The sequence below is a fragment of the Chelonoidis abingdonii genome, chromosome 10 (genome assembly GCF_003597395.2).
Source record: "Chelonoidis abingdonii isolate Lonesome George chromosome 10, CheloAbing_2.0, whole genome shotgun sequence".
NCBI classification, from domain to species: Eukaryota; Metazoa; Chordata; order Testudines; family Testudinidae; genus Chelonoidis; species Chelonoidis abingdonii.
This window is the reverse complement of record NC_133778.1, coordinates 39,644,107-39,667,060: the sequence shown is the minus strand read 5'-3', so window position 1 is coordinate 39,667,060 and position 22,954 is coordinate 39,644,107. Positions and strand designations below refer to the sequence as shown.

The 22,954-nt window shown below is 39.0% G+C and overlaps 1 protein-coding gene and 1 pseudogene across 2 annotated transcripts in view; both read left to right on the top strand.

Moving 5' to 3' along the window:
* Positions 1 to 22,954, top strand: part of RAPGEF4 (Rap guanine nucleotide exchange factor 4) — a 221,493-nt gene that overhangs the window by 3,216 nt on the left and 195,323 nt on the right. For both annotated transcript variants that reach the window (XM_075070110.1, XM_032784584.1), the window contains exon 2: positions 22,017 to 22,159. In XM_075070110.1, the coding sequence (XP_074926211.1) occupies positions 22,017 to 22,159 (143 nt within the window). The remainder of the gene's footprint in view (positions 1 to 22,016; positions 22,160 to 22,954) is intronic.
* On the top strand, positions 18,021 to 18,462 carry LOC116827181 (cyclin-dependent kinases regulatory subunit 2 pseudogene; annotated as a pseudogene).

Sequence of the window (22,954 nt, the reverse complement as noted above, 5' to 3'; positions counted from 1 at the left end):
AAGGATCTTCAGCTGCATGTTTTCCCGAGGAAGGAATGATGGACGACATGTTGACCAGAACCCCCGCGACAATAAGATTCAACCCTGATTCCAAGGGAGGGGGGGAGACTGCGGGAACATGGGGATAGCTACGGAAGTGCTACCCACAATGCAGATGCTTCAAGAAATCGACGTTAGCCCTCGGAGCATGGACGCACAACGCCGAATTACTGTGCCTAGTGTGGCCGCATGAAATCAAATTTATAATATCAGTTTTATAAAACCGATTTTAGCTAATTTGATATTATCCCGTAGTGTAGACGTGGCCCAAGTTGAGAGGATAGTAGAGCTCCCTGTCCAGTGTGGACTCCTCAGATCCCATAGAAGAATTCTGGCTGAAACAGCCCTCCTGAGCCCCCCACACCTACACAATGCAGGCTGTTACTCAAAAGTATAACTCTGTTAAAAAATAATATACAGTATCTGTGAAAATTAGAACTACCAAGACAAATACAGATAAAACTGGAGCAGGTTGGTCAGACATATAAAATTATGGGCTACTTAAGCTGAAAGCATGGTCCTGATTCTCTACTCTGATATTAACAGTAAGGGGAAAGGAATGCAAGCCAAAACAGGGAAAGAATAGGTGAAATAATATTGAAATAAGTTTGATGTATTCAAATTGTCAGAGCCTGCTCAAACTCATCCTAGGTTACTTAAGGAACTAGCAGAATCAAGCTTGGAACAGCTAACAGTTATCTTTGAGAACTACTGGAGGATGAGCGAGGTCCCAGAAGACTGGGGAAGGACAAACATAGGACCCACCTTTAAAAAGGGGAATTTCTAGAGTCAGCCTAATTGTGAAAGTTGGAAAGATACTTGGGCAAATTATGAAACTGTCAGTTTGTAAGTACCTAGAGGATAAAAGTGTTATAAGGACAAATCCATTCGGGCTATTGAAGAATAAATCAAGCCAAACCAACCTTATTTCCTTTTTGACAGAATTACTGGCCTAGTGGATGGGGGAGAAGGAGCTGATGCAGTCCTAAATTACATTCTCATAAGCAAACTAGGGCAGTGTGGCCTAGATGAAATTACTATAAAATGGGTGCACAACTAATTTCCCTCTAAGCTGCATGGCTGCGCAGCAGGATCTCAAGGGCTGCGCAGGGGCGAGAGGCACCTCTCCCCTGGCCCCAGAGCTGCTGCGGCGAGAGAGGGCTGAGGGGTGTCAACCCTACCCACCACAGCCCTGGAGCAGCCTGCACGCCAAACCCCTCATCTCTGGCCACACCCCAGAGCCTTCATCTCTCAACCAGAGCCATCACCCTCCACACCCCAACCCTCTGCCCTAGCTCTGAGCCCCCATCCAAACTCTAAACCTCCCACCCACACCACACATCCTCTCCATATTGGTGCACATAACAAAATTAATTCCGCACATGGATGTAAAAAATTAGAGGGAATGTTGGTGCACAACTGGTTGAAAGATCGTACCGAAAGCATAGTTATCAATGATTTTTTTTTTTTTTTGGCAAACTGGGAGGACATATGTAGTGGGATTCTGCAGGGGTAGGTGTTGGGTCTAATACTAGTCAATATTTTCATTAATGACGTGAATAATGAAGTGGAGAGTACGCTTATAACATTTGTGATGACGCTAACATGGCAGAGGTTGCTTGAACTTTGGAAGCCAGAACTAAAATTCAAAACAACCTTGACAAATTGGAGAATTGGTCTGACATTAACAAGATACAATTCAATGTATATAAGTGCAGAATACTTCACTTAGGAAGGATAAATCAAATGTACAACTAAAGAATAACTGGCTAGATAGTTCCAGCAGCTCCCATTGGCCTGGACCAGTGAACTATGACCACTGGGATCTGCGATCGGCTGAACCTGCAGACGCGGCAGGTGCGCAAACTGGCCCAGCCTGGCCCGCCAGGGGCTTTCCCTGCGCAAGCGGCGAAACAAGTTTGGGAACCACTGGTTTAAACAGACACCTGTCAAGGAAGGTCTAGGTTTACTTGGTCCTGCCTCACTGCAGGGGTCTGAACTTGAAAACTTCTCAAGATCCCTTCAGCCCTACATTTCTGTGATTCTATGGTATGTTGACATTAAGTTGACATTGAAGTTAATGCACTACACTGCCACTGGTGTGAGGAAGTTGAGAATCAGAGCCAGAATTTTTAAATGAATAGTCTGACATTTATCAAGTAATTTAACCATAATAGTTTATGAAGTACAAATTTCAAGTTTGACTAAACCTGCGAACCTGAATTTTATTTCAATGCATGAAGAATAAATGTGGGTGGGGAATGGTAGTTTCTAGGAAGTACACATTTTGGGTAGTAGGTTTTCAATTTATATCTATTATTATGTATGTTTCTTATTGGCAGTTAGGCTGGTACTTTATTTTGTCCCTATTGCTCATTTAGAATAACTTAGCAATAGGTGTTTGACAGTTGAACAGTTTAGGTTAAAACTGCTTTTTGAAGTAATTGTTTGAGAAGTGCATGAAGTAAGATGAGGCCCTGAGACATAACCTCTTGTGTCAGAGGCCCAATCTGAGGCCTGAAGCTTGAACCAAAGTACTTCCAGGCACTGCTAAGCAAAAGCTGGGCTGTGAGCCAGAGGCAGGCCTCACTCACAGAAATTGGTGAGAAGAGGGTTGTTAGAAGGAGGCAAGTTCATACATAAGGGCTAATAAGAGGAACTTGTACCAAGATGGCACCTGGACAGCCTGATACAAGGACACTCCATAGACAACAAGGAACAGGCAGGTGCATCTTAAAGACAGGACAGCATGATGGATAGATCTGTATGTCTGGAACAACATGATCAAAGGAAAGACGGCACCCTAATGAGCCAAGAGGCCCGTACCTCAATACATGAGTTGGGATGAGTAATCTGTCCTGTAACTGTATAAAAGTAGGTCCCGGAGTGCGCGTCTTTGGCCAGCCTAGGGGGCAGTGGAAAGTCCCGCCACTGACTGAGCTGTGTCCATTGCCAGGGGTCACATATTCGTAGTATGTCCTGTAGAGTCTGTGGGAAACTATTACTGTGCTTCATTTGACAATAAACCTCGCTTGGGTTCCATCGTACTTTACTAGAGTCTGTGGTCTTTGGGGGTTCTCTCGGAGTTTGCTGTGTCAGCTATCTGTGCAGAGCTGGGGCAGCACACAGAGGGAACAAGCACGCAGCCAACTGTTCTCATCATCGAACAAGAGCAGAGCACCACACCGGTAGCTACTGACAACAGTGCACTTTCTACAGAGGCAGTGTTATTTAGGGAATATGTCACAAACCTGGAGGTGAGAAACATGGATTTTCTTGCTGGCTCTGCTACTGACTTGCTGAGTGACCTTGAAAAAACATTAATATTTCTTTTCCTCATCCCATCTGTAACTAAGAATAACACTATTTTAGTAAAGTGCATTGAGAACTACTGAGGAAAATGCTGCAAGATTACAAGTATTATATAGATTTCAGAGTAGCAGCCATGTTAGTCTGTATCAGGAAAAAGAACAGGAGTATTTGTGGCACCTTAGAGACTAACAAATTTATTTGAGCATAAGCTTTCGTGGGCTACAGCCCACTTCATTGGATGCACAGAATGGAACATACAGTAAGAAGATATTTATAGATACAGAGAACATGAAAAGGTGGAAGTACCCATACCAACTATAAGAGGCTAATTAATTAAGAGAAGCTATTATCAGCCGGGGAGACACACTTTAGAAGTGATAATCAAGATGGCCCATTTCTTTCAGACAGTTGACACGAAGGTGTGAGGATACTTTAACATGGGGAAATAGATTCAATTAGTGTAATGACTGAGCCATTCTCAGTCTCTGTTCAGACCTAAGTTAATGGTATCTAGTTTGCATATTAATTCAAGTTCAGCAACTTCTTGTTGGAGTATGTTTTTGAATCTTTTCTGTTGCAAAATTGCCACCTTAATGTCTGTCACTGAGTGATTAGAGAGGTTGAAGTGTTCTCCTACTGATTTTTTAATGTTATAATTGCTGATGTCTGATTTGTTTCTGTTTATTCTTTTGCGTAGAGACTGTCCGGTTTGGCCAATATATATGGCAGAGGGACATTTCTGGCACATGATGGCACATATCACATTGGTAGATGTGCAGGTGAACGAGCCCCTGATGGCGTAGCTGATGTGATTAGGTCTTGCGATGGTGTCACCTGAATAGATATGTGGACAGAGTTGGCAGCGGGGTTTGTTGCAAGGATAGTTTCCTGGGTTGGTGGTGTTGTATGGTGCGTGGTTGCTGGTGAGTATTTGCTTCAGGTTGGGGGGCTGTCTGTAAGTGAGGATAGGTCTCTCTCCCAAGATCTATGAGAGTGAGGGATCATCTTTCAGAATAGGTTGTAGATCTTTGATGCGCTGGAGAGGTTTTAGTTGGGGGCTGAAGGTGATGGCTAGTGGCGTTCTGTTATTTTCTTTGTTGGGCCTGTCCTATAGTAGGTGACTCTTCTGGCTCTGTCAATCTGTTTTTTCACTTCAGTATTTGTCATAACTATAAAGGGAAAGGTAACAGCCCCCCTGTAGACAATACTATAAAATCCCTTCTGGCCAGAGACACCAAAATCCTTTTACCTGTAAAGGGTTAAGAAGCTCAGGTAACTTGGCTGACACCTGACCCAAAGGACCACTAAGGGGACAAGATACTTTCAAATCTTGGTGGGAAGAAGGCTTTTGTTTGTGCTCTTTGTTTTTGAGGTTGTTCTCCCTTGGGACTGAGAGGGACCAGACATCAATCCAGGCTCTCCAAATCTTTCTGAACAAGTCTCTTATATTTCAAACTTGTAAGTAATAGCCAGGCAAGGTGTATTAGTTTTATCTTTGTTTTCTCATCTTGTAAATGTTCCTTTTGCTAAAGGGTTTACCTCTGTTTGCTGTAACTTTGAACCTAAGGCTAGAGGGAGTTTCTCTGGGCTCTTTGAATCTGATTACCCTGTAAAGTTATTTTCCATCCTGATTTTACAGAGATGATTTCTTTCTTTCTTTCTTTCTTTCTTTCTTTCTTTCATTAAAAGCCTTCTTTTTAAGAACCTGATTGATTTTTCCTTGTTTTAAGATCCAAGGGGGTTGGAACTGGACTCACCAGGAATTGGTGAGTGGGGAAGAAAGGAGAGGGAATAGTTAATTTCTCCTTGTTTTAAGATCCAAGGGTTTGGATCGGTGTTCACCAGGAACTTGGTGGAGAAGTCTCTCAAGGCGACCCAGGGAAGGGTTATAGTACTTGAGAGGGAGATATTCTGGGGGGAAGGTAGACAGAGTTTCCCAAATGACTCATAAATAATTTGGGTGGTGGCAGCAAAACCAGATCTAAGCTGGTAGTTAGGCTTAGAGGTTCTCATGCAGGTCCCCACATCTGTACTCTGGAGTTCAGAGTGGGGAAGGAACCTTGACAGTATTGTATAATTACTTTATATATTTTTCCACATGTATTTTTCATATTGTACTTCTTTGTTCTGTAGGTGTTCTGTGATTAACTCGTTGAATTATTATGCAATTTCTGTGTATTTTAAGCTTGTTTTATAATACTGTTTCTTTTATCTTAAGACATTTCCTTATTTTAAAGGTGGATTTTGTAACTGTGGGACTGACACCCAGCCCTTCAGTGTATCCGTTCACTTTAGAAAAATACTTGTTTTTTATTAAATGTTTGTTAGACTTTTAATAAACATGAAATACAGAATATGTAGCATATGTTAAGCAGACATTATTTATTAATATAGCCAGAATTCTGTAATGGATTTACCCTGTAGAGTGACAGAAGGAGCCAGGGTAATTTAAACTAAATGTAATCTGGTATCTCAAACCCAATTTTTTTTTTTTTTTTTTAAAAAGAATGGAACTTTAAACAGAGGTAGCAAAACATCTCAAACAAAATAATGATGTGTCTAAGATCTTCATGTTCTTCCCCAACCTCTGTGGCAAACTAGAACTAATAAAAATCTAAAATGAGAGCATATTTATAACAAGTAAAGAACCTCCAGAGTGTTTTATGACAAGTATGTTATTACTTCATAGGGCCATGAGGGCTAGGATCACTGATGTTTAAACTGCATAGCCTTGTTGATGACATTACTGAACACAGAGGCCAAACATCAGCACTTAGGAATAAGACATCAGACATTATATGATAATGTCATAAGAACAAAACACAGGGAAAACATGACAGTCAGAGAGACAAAAAAGGTCACAAAACCTTGTTGTGTTAAGAATTTTTCATTGTTACTGGACAGAATAGATTCTCAAGAGGAGGTGAACCCACATTATTGTTGAGTACGGGAATAATTGATCTTTTAAGGAGCCTGATCCTGTTCTCATTGAAGTCAGTGGGAGTCTTGCCATTGACTTCTGGGGAGCAGAAGCAGGCCCACTCTCTTAGCATTTTTCCATATGTCTTATCTGCATACATCTCAGTAAAATGTTGCTAAATCTGTTCAAATGTGTTTAATGTATTCAGCCTATGGGCAGCCCTCCTGATTTCTTTTAACCCAATGTGTGTCGATGAGAGACTGTACTGACATTTTTTTTTTCAAATCTTTAATTTTAAATGAATATACAGTATGTGTTCAGGGGAGGCTGAGTGTCTTTTACAGAATTCTTTCATTTCACAAAACCAGAGTACAGCTTTAATTCTTCTGTGGGTTTTAATTTGATTCAGCCATCAACTCTTTTTAATGATGTACAATGTTCACAACAATTAGATAACCCACAGATTTCAGGTCTATCATTATAATTCTGTGCTTGCCTGTGTGTCCGATATAACCTGCAGTGCCTTAGCTGACTGATATGTTTGACTGCAGGAGCAGATCACAGAGGAAATCATGTAACTTTGCTATCCTGGTGTGTCAAGAATGTAATGATCTTGGCTAAGCTGTTTATGAATTATTTAGATATGAATGGTGTTTTGAGGGCATATTGTACATAGTTACTGTCTGTATCTTTTGTTACCCTGATAGACTTTAGGTCTCCATTATTTAGATCTAACAAGAATAAAATACCGCATGTGGAACACTGATCTTGCAGTCCTTAATCAGGCAATGTTTTCATTTATTTCATTAGACTAAGACTGGTCTATAGGATCAGGCCAAAAATTTGATTCAGGATTTCCCATCTGGCTCATTATATTTATGTTTGGGACCTAGCCAGCTCTTTATACCCTTAGTGATAAATACAGACAGAAGTAGCGCTGATAGTGATTGTGCAGATAAACTAAAGTGGAGAACTGGGATTTTGAAAGGGGAATACATGGTGATAGAAAGAAAGTAGTTGCCATCCTGGGCAATGTTTCATTGTTTCAAGGAAGTAAGAACTTGATTGGCTTGTACTTAACCTGCCTGATCTAGCTGTACTATTGCTTATGACAACCATGTTCTATTTCTTTTAAAAATATGTATTTTATAAGACTATAAGGAAGCATTCATTGCTTTCTATGTATTTGTCTCTAGTCCAGTTCTATATTTATAATAATTCCTTGGAAGCAACATCACAGTGTCTCACCCAGTGTTTTCTAGTTTCCTGTTTAATACTCTGTCTTCTGACAGTGATAAATAAATAACAACTTTTCCGTCTGTCACCTGACTAAGGCCATTTTACAAATACGATATATAATATTAATATAGGCATACTATAATGTTGTCACCCCTTTGCATTTTATAAGGTGCTCTGCTTGAAAATACCCATACCAAAGGCAGGAGTAGCAAGGTACTTCAAGTAAACTCGAGAAGGTTTGTTTTCTGTAATCACAAGATTAGGATTTTCAGTTGCATCAGCTTCCATTTTTGCTCATACAGGATTACTAGTCTTCCTTTCTACCTTCCCTCCTTTACACACCTACGTAGGCAAAGTGAGTGCACAAGCATTATGTGCCTGATGCATCTTTTTACGGCCCACAAGTGCACTAGCAAATGATGTGTTATGTCCTCTTCTGCAACACCAGGATACATCTGGAAACCTGCCTGCGCTGGATGCATCTGCAGTTGTCTGTGTTGCTTCTTGCATATTGACAGGATTGACCATTGACGTCTTGTATTCCAAGCAAAAATGCACATAATTTTATGTCATCTCATTTGCTATTGCTTTCACCTTTACCTTTGTCCTTGATACCAAGGGCCTGGTTGTCTTTCATAGTAAGGTGTGTTTTACACTGCCCTTGCAGACATGTTGGCATTGTCAGAGCAATATAAAGGATAGAGCTGGCTGGAAAATGAACTTTATTCCCATTAATAAACTATTTTTTGGACTGTCAGAAACAAAATCCAAAACCTGAAATGTGACTATCGAGAACAATTGATCACCATCCTTTTTTACAGCCCTTAACATATTTGAAAACTGTTATTCGGTCCCCTCACAGCTTCTTTTCTCAAGACTAAACATGTCCAGTTTTTTCAACCTTTCCTCAGAGGTCAGGTTTTTTTAAAACCTTTTATCACTTTTGTTGCTCTCCTCTGGATTCTTTCTAGTTTGTGCACATCTTTTCAAAAGCGTGATGCCCAGAGTTGGACAATAATACTCAGCTAAGGCCTCACCGGTGCCAACTAGAATGGGACAATTACCTCCTATGTCTTACATATTGACATTCTTGTTAATACACCCCAGAATACTAGCCTATTTTGCAACTGAATTACATTCTTAACTGGTATGCAGTTTGTGGTCCACTATAAGCTCAAGGTCCTTTTCAGCCATACTACTGCCTAGCTAGTTGTTCCCCATTTTGTATTTGTGCATTTGATTTTTCCTTACCTTCATTTCATCTTGTTGATTTCAGACCAGTTCTCCAATTTATTAAGGTCATTTGAATTCTTATTCTGTCATCCAGTGTGCTTGCAACCCGTCCCAGCTTGGTGTCGTCTGCAAGTGTTTTATAACTGTACTTTCTACTCCATTATCCAAGTCATTAATGAAAATATTGAAGAGCATTGGATCATGCAAAACCCTTGTGGGACTCCATAAGATACAGCCTCCCTATTTGACAGCAAACTATTCATAACTACCTTGAGTATTTTCTTTCAACCTGTTATGCACCCATCGTATAGTAATTTTATCTAGACCACATTTCTTTTCTTTGCTTATGAAAATGTTATTTAGGACTGATATGAAATGTAAGATTTAATTTTCTTTGTTTTTGCATGTTGATACTTATTGTACATTACAGCTCATGTTGTGTTACTCCCTTTATTCTGTTATCATTCTAACTGTATTTTGCATTATAGCAACTCTTAGTATTCTTACTAATTTTTTCAATAGAGTTAATGCACATTAACTTTAATGGCTTTAGTGGATGATTTTTGAATTAAACAGCTGTCAAAATTTTTATATGGCAATGTAATCTTCCAGAAGTGATCTCATAGTTTTTATAAAGTTAAAATATTTATTAACTTCAGCATTAAGCTAGACTATATATGGATGCAGGTGCAATGAGGATAAAGCTCTCATCATGGATTCTCATGGCTAGAGTTTATATCGGGATATTTTTGCCACTAAATCATATTGTTCTGTTGTACATTTCAAACAGTGTTTATCTCCATTAGTCTTCACATTAAAGTTCTCAAAATGTCTCTTACATTAAATGGCATGTTTGCTTTATAATATTATCTAGCTCCACTCTGATCAGAAGGAATGGTAATTGTCTGCGAGCTCTAGTTCATATTCATGAGAGCTTGTGTTTAATTCAATGACATTTGATCTGTATTTTAGTTCTAAAGTGTGCATTATGTGGAAAGGATATTTTCACAAATGAAACAGATATGTTTCCTTATAATTTTAATCTCTCTTTAATATGGAATATATCCATCTTTTCTTTAAAGGTAATCTTATTATGAAAAAATAAGTTTTATATTTTCCTGTGCTTGCAACTCTTTTCCTGTAACTGCTGCACTATTTAAATAATGAATTTCTACCTGGAGATAAATCTCTATGAATGTCATTACTCAACAAATTAGTTTTTCTCTCACAATTGTTACAGCTTGAATGCTGACCTTTGTGTTGGAAGAAAATTCTGTTTGTTGTTCAGCAGAATTGCCTGAGTGTATACAGTGTTTGTTTCCATGCCAAATGTTTTTTCAAGAGACACTGCCAAGTAGTTTGAACTTAAAATGCAGTGTGTTTAAGTTTTGCAATATTAAACGTGTTTGATACAAAATATTGTTTTTTATTGTACTATTCCCATGCAGTGTTGCAAATCCCAACACTGAGTCCCATGTTGATAAATCATTAAGTGAAAGTGGCTATAAAGAGACAAGTCTTGCTTTATTTATCTCATGAGTCAAATGGAAAACATAAGTAAACAAACAGTATACATGGAAAAGAGTGTTTTTTCAGAGAGACAGTCTCTGCTATGAGATGCTTACATCTCAAAACTGAGCCTACTGATGTTTCCAATTCTCATGAGTTTATTGCAAGTCTTGTGATATTTCATGGCTCCTGGAGTCATGTGATAGATGATAATCGTAATCTTTTTTGTTTTGTTTTTTGGTTTCCTGGTGATGGGGGGAGGGGAAAAGCTTGAAAATATGAACCCTAAAGACTCAGAAACTGAATGCAAATTATCTCCCCCACTGCTTGGGATTGGCAGTACTGCCTCACTAGGTGCTGTGCACCTCCTGGGAGGGGCTGAGTGCCCTCCATTATGTTAAAATTAACATCATCTCCTGACATGACATCATATTTCAAGTCCCCTACTTCTTTCTGTCCTTGTATACCTCCGTCTCTCAGAGCATTTATATATCCGAGAGCCAAAGGGAAAAATTAGCAGCCAGTCAGTGAGCCCCAAAACTGTTTGTTTGGAAGAGAAACTTGCTTCATTGTTCTCCTACTCCCACATGATGTAGGGGACGGAGAACATTCTCCTACTGCTGATATTCTGCTGCTGTTTCCTCCTTCCCTCCTCCCTGCCAGAAGGTGGAAGTGGGTACGCAGGGCACAGAGAGCCGCATGTGGTATAAAAGACTACTCGGCTGCTTTCTGCAGTGACTTCAAAACAAAATATATACTCTAACATACCAATAAAATGAGCAGGATTTTCAGCTGTAGTGGTTAGTTGTACTTGTCAGCTCATTCAGTTTGTATTTATAGTGCTGGAAATAACTGTTGCAGTTTTAGCCCATGGAAGGACTAGTTGTATTTGTGAAGGACCCTGTTGTGTGACTTTTCTGTGTTTAACAGATTGTAGACTCTTAAGGGCAAGGACTCTGATGATTTCTGTGTCTTGTACAGCACTGAGCAACATACAAATAATTAATAACACAGCCAAAATATTAAAATGTTTTATGAAAAGTGATACATGCTGTACACTAAGGGAAATACTCTCCCAGATTATGTACAGCTGAGTAGAAGAATCAACTCTCCCTTTTTGTATGTGTGTGGTGGGGTTGTTTTTTTTAACCTTGAACTTGAGTAGCTGTTTTTGAAGATATAAAATATTCTCCTTTAATTATGCTTTTAGAAGGCTTTTTCTAATATCTGTTGTATAAACTTCCTTGCAAGGAGAAATGTCAGGTATGTTACCTGAGAGCCTGATGATCAAATAAATCAAGGCTAAAATGTTCTTTAGGGGAGAGAGATTGACATAACTGAGTAGGGTTATATAATTAGTAATGATGCTGTCAGGGGCGTATGCATGCTGTGAAGTGGTTATGCAGTCTAACCAGGCATGAAACTGGGGGGGAGAGGAATAAGAGGATGCAGGATATGAAAATGTTACTGTCAGATAAACTCTGTGCCATTGTTCTGAAGAGGGAAATTAATTATATAGTATAAATAAATAACGATTAAAGTGTTCAGTGGATAAGCAAGGCAAGAGAGTCTATAGTGGACTGATAGGAAAATACAAAATTCTGACAAGGTAATGCATGATTGCCTACTCAGAGTTTCATCATTTTGTGCTGGTGGTGTTTTTTATTTATTTATTTATTTAAAATCCATATTGAAAAATTGCATGCATGGATCAGGGGTAGTCCTCTGACAGCCTTTTCCAGATTTACTCCCTTTGCCCCATCGTCAGGATCTAATAATATGAAGGAAGAACAACACGGAGGCCTACATGCCCCTGCCCCCAGATGTTTCAGCTGGGAGATGAAAAGCTGTATTGTTAAGCTAGCAATGAAGACAAACTTCAACATTTCTTCATTTATGTAACTTAAATTTTATTTTCCCTTTTTTCTCTAAGTGGGGCAACAGCTCAGCACTTTCATTGCATCCTGGATATTCGCAAAGTTGGAAATAATCCTAGAAGCTACTATACAGTTATCATCAAAATAGAATACTAAGGCTCAAGGTTTATCATTTGCTTTGTTTTGAACAAACAATTGGGCAGTATGAAGAATTTAATAGGCAAACTACTAAACAATTAGGGTTTTTAATTTCATTCTTAGATACAAATTGCAGAAATGCCTTGGATAGCTTCAGTCCATTTTCTGGGAGTGAAAGCACTATGTGAATTTGCAAATGGATTAAACTTCAAGTGAAATTTTGTGTCAGAATCCTATGGTACATGTCAGTGTGTAACCTAGTGTAGAATCAGAACTAATAGTTTGGAAGTTAGAACAACAAATCTCAGAAAGAATCAATAGTCAACCTTAATTCAGTTTTTAATGTCAGAAGATAACCTTCTCACCAATCTGAATTGTACTTACTTCTACACATTTAGATGTGCTCTTTCTGGCTGTTTTTCATTTTTTTCCATGAAATGTGCCAGAAATTAGCTGAGAAATACTATGTGCAAAATATAATTTCTGCTATGCCCAGTCTGCACACACAACTAGACTTAACTGAAAAATACTGTATGAAGAACCAGACTCCTGCTTTTTCTGGCTATGATGTTTTATCATCCTAAAAATAGATTGCGTCAATAAACATTGGCTGCTAATCATCACAGATTCTCCTTTGCGGACTTAGCCAAGCATTTTTCAGGTGGCAATTTCTAAATTGTGCTACCTCCACTTTTTTTTTTTTTTTGAAACTGCTTTGCTTTGTGACCAAGTTAAAGTTAGGATACACTTATAGAAGTAAATCACTGCTAGAGTCTGTCACGGGAAGTGTTTCTATTGCATGTCTTGCAGTGGTGGAAAGGAACAGTATGCAGAACCTGCTGTGCTTCAGAACTGTAGTTAATGCACTGTATATGTTGCAGTACTCTCCTTCATTTGCCTTTTCAGGGAGGTCGGGGAGGAGAGGAGGGTGTATCATATTCTCATAGCATTTACATTGTTTTTTCTGTTTCTCACTTCACTCCATTAAATTCTTCAAAGCAGTGGTTTGTGGACCACCAATGGTCAGCAGTGCATTGCTAGATGGTCCATAGGCCTTTCTCTCACATCGATTGAAGAGTCTGTCTTCAAGTGGTGATGCTATCCGATAGTTTTAGCCCAGTACAGGACTCTTTAAAATTTGTTTAACACAAAGAAATGCTGCTCTGTATGTTGTATGGGTGTTATGTCTTTTCTGTGCTGTTTCTTTGGTATAAATTCAATCAATTTACAGACAGCACCAATGTTTGTAGATTTCAAGGCCAGGGGGGACCCACTGTGATCATATAGTTTAGTATAACAAGCCATAGAACTTTCCCAAAATAATTCCTAGAGTGTATCTAGGAAGGGTAGCAAACACACTAAAAGACAGAAACAAATGCAAAGTGACACGAACAGACTGGAATACAGAGACTGAGGAGTATTGATTAAATGTGAAGACCAACATCCTGGTAGAGGAAATAAACAGCACATAGATACAAAATGAGGGAAACCAAGCAGCTGGGACACCATAATAACACCCAGATACCAGGGTGATGAGCATGGTATAAAAATTCAGGAAGATGGAGTACGTCTCTCATTAGAGCAAGATGATTTTCATATTGTTGCCTTAAGAACATTTTAATTTTACCCTCATGTAATCAAGCATCATAGTTACCTCAGGGAAAGGGTGGAATGTGAGGGGAGGAGAGGATGTGGCACTTGACTGCCTAGATTCATGGATTTTAAGGCCAGAGGGACCATTAGGATCACTTAGTACAGTGGTTCTCAACTAGGGGTACTCTTACCCCTGGGGGTATGCAGAGGTCTTACAGGGGGTATATCAACTCATCTAGATATTTACCTAGTTTTACAACAGGTTACATAAAAAGCATTAGCAAAATCAGTACAAACTCAAATTTTTATACAATTACTTGTTTATACTCCTCTGCATACTATATACTGAAATGTAAGTACAATATTTATATTCCAAAATGATTGACTTTATAATTATATGGTAAAATGAGAAAGTAAGCAATTTTTCAGTAATAGTGTGCTGGGACATTTTTATGTCTGATTTTGTAAGCAAGTAGTATTTAAGTGAGGTGAAATTTTGGGGTACACAAGACAAATCAGACTTCTGAAAGGGGTACAGTAGTCTGGAAAGGTTGAGAGCCACTGATCTAATCTGACCTCCTGCATAACACAGGTCCCAGAACCTCACTTCGTAATTCTTGCATCAAGTCCATAACTTTGGTTGGAGCTATAATGTGTATCTTTTAGAAAGGCATCCAGTGTCAGTTTACTTCTTAACCTTCACTGATATGCTTTTTTTAAAATCAGTACTACGCTCATCAGTTCATAACACTATGGCTTCAACTGCAGGGGGAATATTTTCACTTCAGCAATGGAAGAACATCGGTGTCACAATACACAACTAAATTATCAGTGTTCAGGGTGGATTTGATTTAAATCATGATTTACATCACTAGTCAGGAAGACTCTATTTAATCATGGTTTTCTACATAAAAGTGCTTTCTTGTTGGTTGTCATTAACCTTAATACATATTCTTCACAATTCAGATGTAGGTTTAATTTTTAGAAGGTACACGCTATAAATGTTTAAACAGTGATTTATTTTGAAAATTTCAGATTAGTTTTACAGCTATATCAGAAAATGAATGATTGGTTATTTCATTTACCTCTGGTAAATGAAGCAGATATTTATGAAGTCATTGGGAGGTGAACTATCTCCAGTTCAACAGGTTAATCATTAATATTTGGAGGATTTTTTTGCCATGCTATATTAGGAGGAGAACATCATGAGACAGACATTTAAATTGCTTTATTTACCTAAAACAACAATGTTAAGTATTCTGGATTTTTTTCTTCAACAGCAAGCATATAAAATTTTAACATAACAAGCATATATTCCTCGCTTCTCACGTTTATCTCCGAACTTCTTCTACTTGTCCAGATCTATTCCATCCCCAACAATCTTCGATTCATTGAACTTTGAAACTTTGCATTTTTAGAGAGAGGTAAGGGATTGACTCTGTGCACAAATTGCAGAGGGACAATAGAGTTGAGGTCTGTTATTTCTTGTCTCTATATATTTTATGTATGTATGTATGTATTTAAAAACATGTTTGCTGTTAACAAGCATGTTACCTCTGGGGAGACAAATCCACAGTTTGAGAACTACAAGACTAAAGCATCTCTGATGGTATCATTTTAGACTGAGCACTGAGTCCCTGTGGAACCCCGTAAAATTGGGTCCCTAATCCATGAACTATTGGAACTCACTCACAAAACTTTTCTTAAACATTACATGAATATATTATCTCATGCTATAGAATTAGCATTTATAATCCCTATTCCATGATGAGATAGTAGAGCTGTAATGAATCTTAATTAAAACTACATTTAGATAGGCTTTTTCCTCAAGAAGCATTTTATCAAAAAAATCTGATTTATTTATTTTAAATAATTGATTTTTATCCACTCTGTCAGTGTTCTTTTTTAGATTGATATGAACGAGCCCTGCACTTGAAGCATACAGCTAAATGTGATTGGACTCACATCTGCCATTAGTTTTTCTTTTCTAATTGCTGGATCAATTATTAACTTTCTAAAGACAGTGTCACAATAGTATTTAGTTAGCTTTAACATTAAAATCTGCTTTATTTATTAAAATCAAGTCAAATCTTCAACCCCTTAATAAGAGAGCTTGAGAAAGGAAGTTAATTTATTTTATACTATATTGGCATTGTTCCTTGCTAGGCAGCTTGTACTTAGAATAGAACACACTTGGTCATACATAGATTGTTAATATTTAATTTCATGATGATGATTATGATTTTGTTAAAAGACATAAGTGGTCAATGTGATCAAACCTGAGTTTCACTAGTGTTTTAAGGAATAAGTAATTGAAGGTATGACACTTAACTTGCTCCATTACAACTTGCTATTAAGTCAAACCATTCTTCCTTCAAAAACTAGTGCTATTGTTATAGTTTATAAATGCTTAATAAAATTAGCTTAAGTAAAACTATCATTCTTGTTATTGGACTGAAATCTGCAGAGATGTACTAAAGCTGTGGTGGAGCCCACACTTGTCTCACTGCTACAGAGGCTGTAGAATGGGCACTGTACAGAAATTTGGGTGTGGTTACAGGGGAGAGTGTAGTTAAGGCAGACCTCTCACATCCAAAGTAATACATCTAGGAGCAATGCATGCAGACTATGCCTCCAGAATAGGAGACTGTATTCTGGAAAGTAGCGACTCTGGTATGGTGAATAAGCAGCTTGATATCAGCTCCCAAGTCCTTAGCTGTGTCAAAAAGAGCTAATGTGATCTTTGGATATATAAATGGGAGGAATGAACAGGAGCAGAGAGGTGATCTCTGAACAGCATTGGTTAAACTGATACTGGAATGCTGCATACAGTTCTCATGTCCACATTTTAAAAAGGATTTGTAAAAACAGGAGAAGGTGAAGAAAAGGTCTACAAAAATGGTCTGAGGCTGAAGGAAATGCCTTAAAGAACTCAGTCTGTTTGTCTTATCAAAAAGAAGGGTGAACAGGTACTGACCATTGCTGCCTCAGAGTTCCTCTCCTTCCACGAGGATCTTTTGAGGTACAGTATGATGACCTTATGAAGCAACAAGCAAAGACTAGGAGGAGAGTACTTTCACTGGAACTGGTCCAAGCCTACGGCATTCATAGCCAGACAGAATAAGAGAGAGCCTCACTCACTGCATTTGTAGCCAAATGTAAAACCCATCTCTTTGGCTTATGGCAACCCTTTTCAACAGATGAGCATTCTCACACGTTGCATTAAAAAAGCCCAACAAAGCTTGTTCCTGCTGTCAGGGCTGGAAGAAAGATGTTTGTTCTTTTCATGAAAGGCGCTCAGATAACATTGGTAGGGAATTTTAAAAACCTAGATTGCCTGCTAACCCTTCTTGCTTGCGTCTTGTCCCTTGATATCAAACAACAACAACAATAAGGCTATTTGTTCCATAAGTACAGTCTGCTGGTCCCATATGGCACTTCAGTGGAGCTCTCCAGGGATGCAATAGTCAACTTACATATGGCAAATTATGGGATCAAGGCATTAAATATTGACAGAGTTCCTCTATCTTGGTGCGTCCTGCGTTTATTTGTGGATTTGTTCGCCTCAGAGATTCACCATGTGGGTCAGGGAACAGCCCAGAGACCTTCCCCTCTGGTAGAACCCACAGTCCAGGGCAATTTCTCTTGTGTCTGATCAAGAGTTGGGAGGTTTAGGGGGGAACCTGGGCCCACCCTTTACTCCAGGTTCCAGCCCAGGGCCCTGTGGATCGCAGCTGTCTATAGTGCCTCCTGTAACAGCTGCATGACAGCTACAACTCCCTGGGCTTACTTCCCCATGGTCTCCTCCCAACACCTTCGTTATCCTCACCCCAGGACTTTTCTCCTGATATCTGATAATGCTTGTACTCGTCAATTCTCCAGCAATACACCTTCCCCTTCTCACCTCCTAGTGCCTCTTGCTTCCAGCTCCTCACATGCACACTACAGACTGAAGTGAGGTCCTTTTTAAACTCAAGTGCCCTGATTAGCCAGCCTGTCCTAATTAATTCTAGCGATTTCTTCTTAATTGACTCCAGGTATCCTAATTAGCCTGCCTTAATTGGTTCCAGCAAGTTCTTGCTTGTTCTGGAACTGCCCTTGTTACCTTACCCAGGGAAAAGGGATCTACTTAATCTGGGACTAATATATCTGCCTTCTAACACTACTCCGACAAATACTTCGAGCTTTACGAGTATTGACATGTGATGTTACCCAGAGAGCTTTCAAAGCAAGTACCAAAAACCCATCTAATGTCTGAAGAGGAATGGAAAAGACTTGATGTCCCGCAAAGTCTTGGCTGGGTCCATTACATGAATCATGAGCCAGAACCACACATCCTTGTCTTTAGATGATCTCTTCCGAAAGACCAAGAAAAATGAACTTTTTTTCTGGAAAACATCTATTAAATCTTCTGGAACTTTATGTATATGAATGTATATATGTTGGTAGTATTCAGTGAATACTTGAAAAAAATGTACAAAACATACATCCGTATCTGTGCATGAGCTATATTATTCACAGCAACAGAGCTCAGTCAAATGCAATTCCAAGTAGGCTGCTATGGTGTCTAAAGATTAATAAAAACATATTCCTTTACTGTAAAACAAACAAACAAACAAACAAAAACACTCTCCTGTAGCCATCTGGCCTGACCCTGTCACAATATTTCGAAGTACCTTGTTCCCAGCCCTATGCTTTCCCAACTCCCTGATACCGTCCTCTGGTTTGTAAGTAGAACTGGGTGAATGCTGTAAAAAATATAATGAAATATTAATTTGACTTTAAGCACATTTGCTTTGATTTGGTGTTTATTTTGTTGTTCCTTTGTAACCTACCAGTGTTTCCAACAGGGAAGGAAGCAAACTACTGGAGGCAAAATGACACACATTTATTTTAAAAATTGAGAAAGTGACTTTGACATGAGGAGTTTAGGGTTTCTGTGGGAAAAGTGTGCTGTGCTGAGAATTATTATCATTGTCTTCCCTTTCCTTGTCAACCTTTGCTGTTAATGTTGGAGTACATGAAAGAAGTGAGTTGGTGTTCCAAGTGCCAGCATGGTTTAGGTAGGGATCTAGTATAAATGGATTTTAATTCTGTTTTCAAGCTGCACTTCCTAATATTCTTAAAAGCATTTTGACAAGAGAATTAATACTTATTAATAACTGGCAGATGGTGCAAAGATTAAAAAAAATAAGGAAGGTGAAAACCTTGCTTGAAAGAATTTAAAAGGGAGCAATTGTATTTGACTGTGGTTTGAAGAAAGTAAGAGGATATATTTGTGGTAGTAGGTAAGAGGATATTGCTGTGATATGTAAGCAACTGTATATACCAGGGGTGGCCAACCTGTGGCTCCGGAGCCACATGCAGCTCTTCAGAAGTTAATATGTGTCTCTTTGCATAGGCACGGACTGCGGGGCTGGAGCTACAGGTACCAACTTTCCAATGTGCTGGGCAGTGCTCACTGCTCAATCCCTGGCTGTCCCACAGCCCTGCCCCCACTCCACCCCTTCTTGCGCCCTCCCCTGAGCCTACCATGCCCTCGCTTCTCCCCAGAGCCTCCTGAACACCACGAAACAGCTGATTGAGAGGAAGGGGAGGTGCTGATCGGCAGGGCTGCTGGTGGGCAGGAGGCACTGTAAGCAGAGGGTGGGGAGCTGATGGGGGAGCTGCTGATGTATTACTGTGGCTCTTTGGCAATTTACATTGGTAAATTCTGACTCCTTCTCAGGCTCAGGTTGGCCACCCCTGTATACACCATAGAATTATTACTGTCATCTGTGTTAATAAAGGTAAATTGAAATGCAAATGAGCAGAGGATTTAATCCCTCCCAGACACAGTTTAATAATAAATTGAGGGCCAGTGAGACAATATGAGAGGGGTATGGTATTCCTCACTGGGGCAAGCACTGGTGCCAGCCTTGAATGACCAATTTATATATATAAATTAAGTTAAACTTTGTCCCTTTTTAATCATGCTATTTCCATGTGAAGAGCACTGAAAATGATTTAAATTTTCCAGACCCCTTTGTACAAGAATAATTTCAGCACCTGAATTTCCAACATACTCTCATAGAAACATTAAAATTGCTATACTACTGCAGACCAGTGGTCCATCTATTGCAGGATCCCACTCTAAAAGTGGTCAGTTTCAGTAGTTCTGCAAGAAGATGCAAGAAACCTTGTACTGAATCTTCCATAATTGTCCTTCCTAATGCCTTCAATTAGTGGTCAGTTTATTCTCTGAATTACAGAGTTTTATAACTACATTTTAAAATGCTCTATTAAAGTAACTATGGATGTTCACATTAGCCATGTAAATGTCAAATTGTTTTTTGAACCTACTAAGCTCTTGGGCTCAATTCCGTCTTGTGCCGGTGAGTTCAACAGTATTGCCCTACCTCCAATTATTTTCACTCCCCATTATATGATACCTTTTTATTCATGCTGTATCTGTTCAGAGATAGGGGTACTTTTGTGTTTTGTTTTGTTTTTAATGAAGTTGTTCATATCCAGCTTGCATAACTTCTATGCTTTTATACAACAGTATTTTATTTTTCTTGTAAAAGAAAAGGACAGAAGAAGTGGAGCAGAGGAATGGATTTGTTGGAATCATTTGTGTTTCTATATGTATGCAGAAAACTGAGTTAGAGATTCAGAAGTGTCCAGAAAAATCTAAAAGAGCGGGGTGGGTGTAATAGTTACTGAGCATGCTTACTAGCATTCCTTAAAGTAATATAGAAAACCTCCATTATGGCAAGCGGTTCTATATGTCTGATGTATCCTCAGTCTTCAGAGCTGGGCCAGGACTCTAGGTTTATAGATTTCAATGCTGTTTACCCCTAGTTCTCCACATTGTGGTGTGGGTTTGGTTTTGCTCTTTGTTTTAGTTTTAAGATTGCAAGATCTTTTGGGCAGAGACCATGTCTTCATAAATATTTATACAGTGCTTGAGACAATGGGGATTCAGTTTGTGACTGGGGTTGTCAGGCACTATGATGATAATAATAAAGTTGGATATAGTGGTTAGGTGTTTTCATAGAATGTCAGGGTTGGAAGGGACCTCAGGAGGTCATCTAGTCCAACCCCCTGCTCAAAGCAGGACCAATCCCCAGACAGATTTTTGCCCCAGATCCGTAAATGGCCCCTTCAAGGACTGAACTCATAGCCCTGGGTTTAGTAGGCCAATGCTCAAACCACTGAGCTCTCCCTCCCCTCCTTAGTGTTGCACAACTTAAAGCCCTGGATGCAGGGCATGCCCTGGCCCAGGCACTCTAACTAAACTAAACTAAACAAACTAATTGACTATAGGTACCATACACTGAACAGACAAGCAGTTTTGGGGATGAGCTACAGCAAAGCTGGAGCAAAGTGGTTCCGAAGCATCTTCACTGGCAACAAGAAGGAACTGAGGGTCAGGGGGAAGTGTGCAGCGCCCCTTATACTGCGCCATGGAGACACCACTCTAGGGGTCGCTGGCTCCCCTACAGGTACTGCCAGGGGAAAAACTTCCAGCACTGGTGCACATGGTGAGCGCACACACCTATTGTAGAATACACATGAGCAATCACTCAAAGAAGAACACAACTGCTAAAGATTCTAAAAAACAGAAAGCGAATAAAAAGCCCAACATTATTATTTTTAAAATCTCATTATTTTGAAGTGAAGGTTGGTAGCCTTGCAATATTTAAGATAAAAATTGTTTCCTTTTTAAAACAAAAACAAATACAATCTTGCTACCTTTGTAAACTGGAACCCTGCAACAGCGTACTAATTCCTGAGAATCTGAAACAGATTCAAAACTGACAAACAAAAGTGTCTAATGTGTTAACTCACCAAGCTCAGAAAAATGCGGAAAGCAAACAGTGCAACTAAAAACAGGAAGCAAAATTGAGTTGTTAATTGTATTAATCTAAGGTGTTCTTAAATTTGTTTAAAAGTAATTCTTAATCTGACACTAGCTTTTTAATGCTGTGTATTCTGCATACTCCATTATTTGGAATGTCTGCAAGGTTGTTGCATGCACCTACAACCTGCATTTAATGGGCTCACAAATATTAAACTTTTTAACTAATAATCTTAGTTTTAGTGTATGTGGGTGGGAATTACCTGTTTCTGTGATAAAGCCTTTATGCGCCATTCTTTTTCTCTTCATGCAGACCGTTGGAACGTTCCAGTGAAGATGTAGATATTATATTCACCCGACTGAAAGAAGTGAAAGCTTTTGAGAAATTTCATCCAAACCTTCTCCAGCAGATATGTCTCTGTGGATACTATGAAAATCTGGAAAAGGGAATCACATGTAAGTTGTTGTTGTTTCATAATATATTTGACTTAGTAAGTCAAGATTTGGACCAGGATTCCATCCTAGGGACAGATAAGGCAACAGAATATATGGGGAATCGTGTTGAAGAACTCTACATTGCTGGGACAGAGTTGACTGAACTGCTATATGACATCATTCAGTTCTACTCTGAGACCCTGGAGACAGTGTTCCCTAGTGGATAGAACACTGGACCAGGACTCTGCCACTGGTTGGCTGGGTGACCTTGAACAAGTCATGTCTCCTGGTGTCTCCATTACTCTGTCTGTAATTGGGGATAATGATGCGTACCTCCTTTGTAAAGTGCTTTGAGATGTAAGGATAAAAGGCAGTGCACAACAGCTAGGTATTAGTATGTGACCTGCAGTCTCTCTTGTTAATATAGAAGAACTCAATTTTGCAGCAAGTTGCCAATGCAGCATTAGCTTTCACAGACTTTTAGAACAGAAAAGATGCCACAAAAATACAAAAACATCAAGCAATAAAAATAAGTTATTTGTCTAAAATTACTTTCAGAGAAATACATATCCAATAGATTTGTAGTAGGTACGCATGAACACAATTTAAAGTAGATATTAACACAAAAATGATGATCTGTGCTACAGAAATTACTCACACAAACATTGACATTGCTTTTGCAGGCTTGTGTGCCTTTGCTTGGTCTTTTGCAGTCATAAAATGGATTTTTTGTGTTTTGTTTTTGGTATATGTATCTAGACCATTCTAAAGCACACATCAATATAGTATATACATCCTCTATATTTTACTTTAATA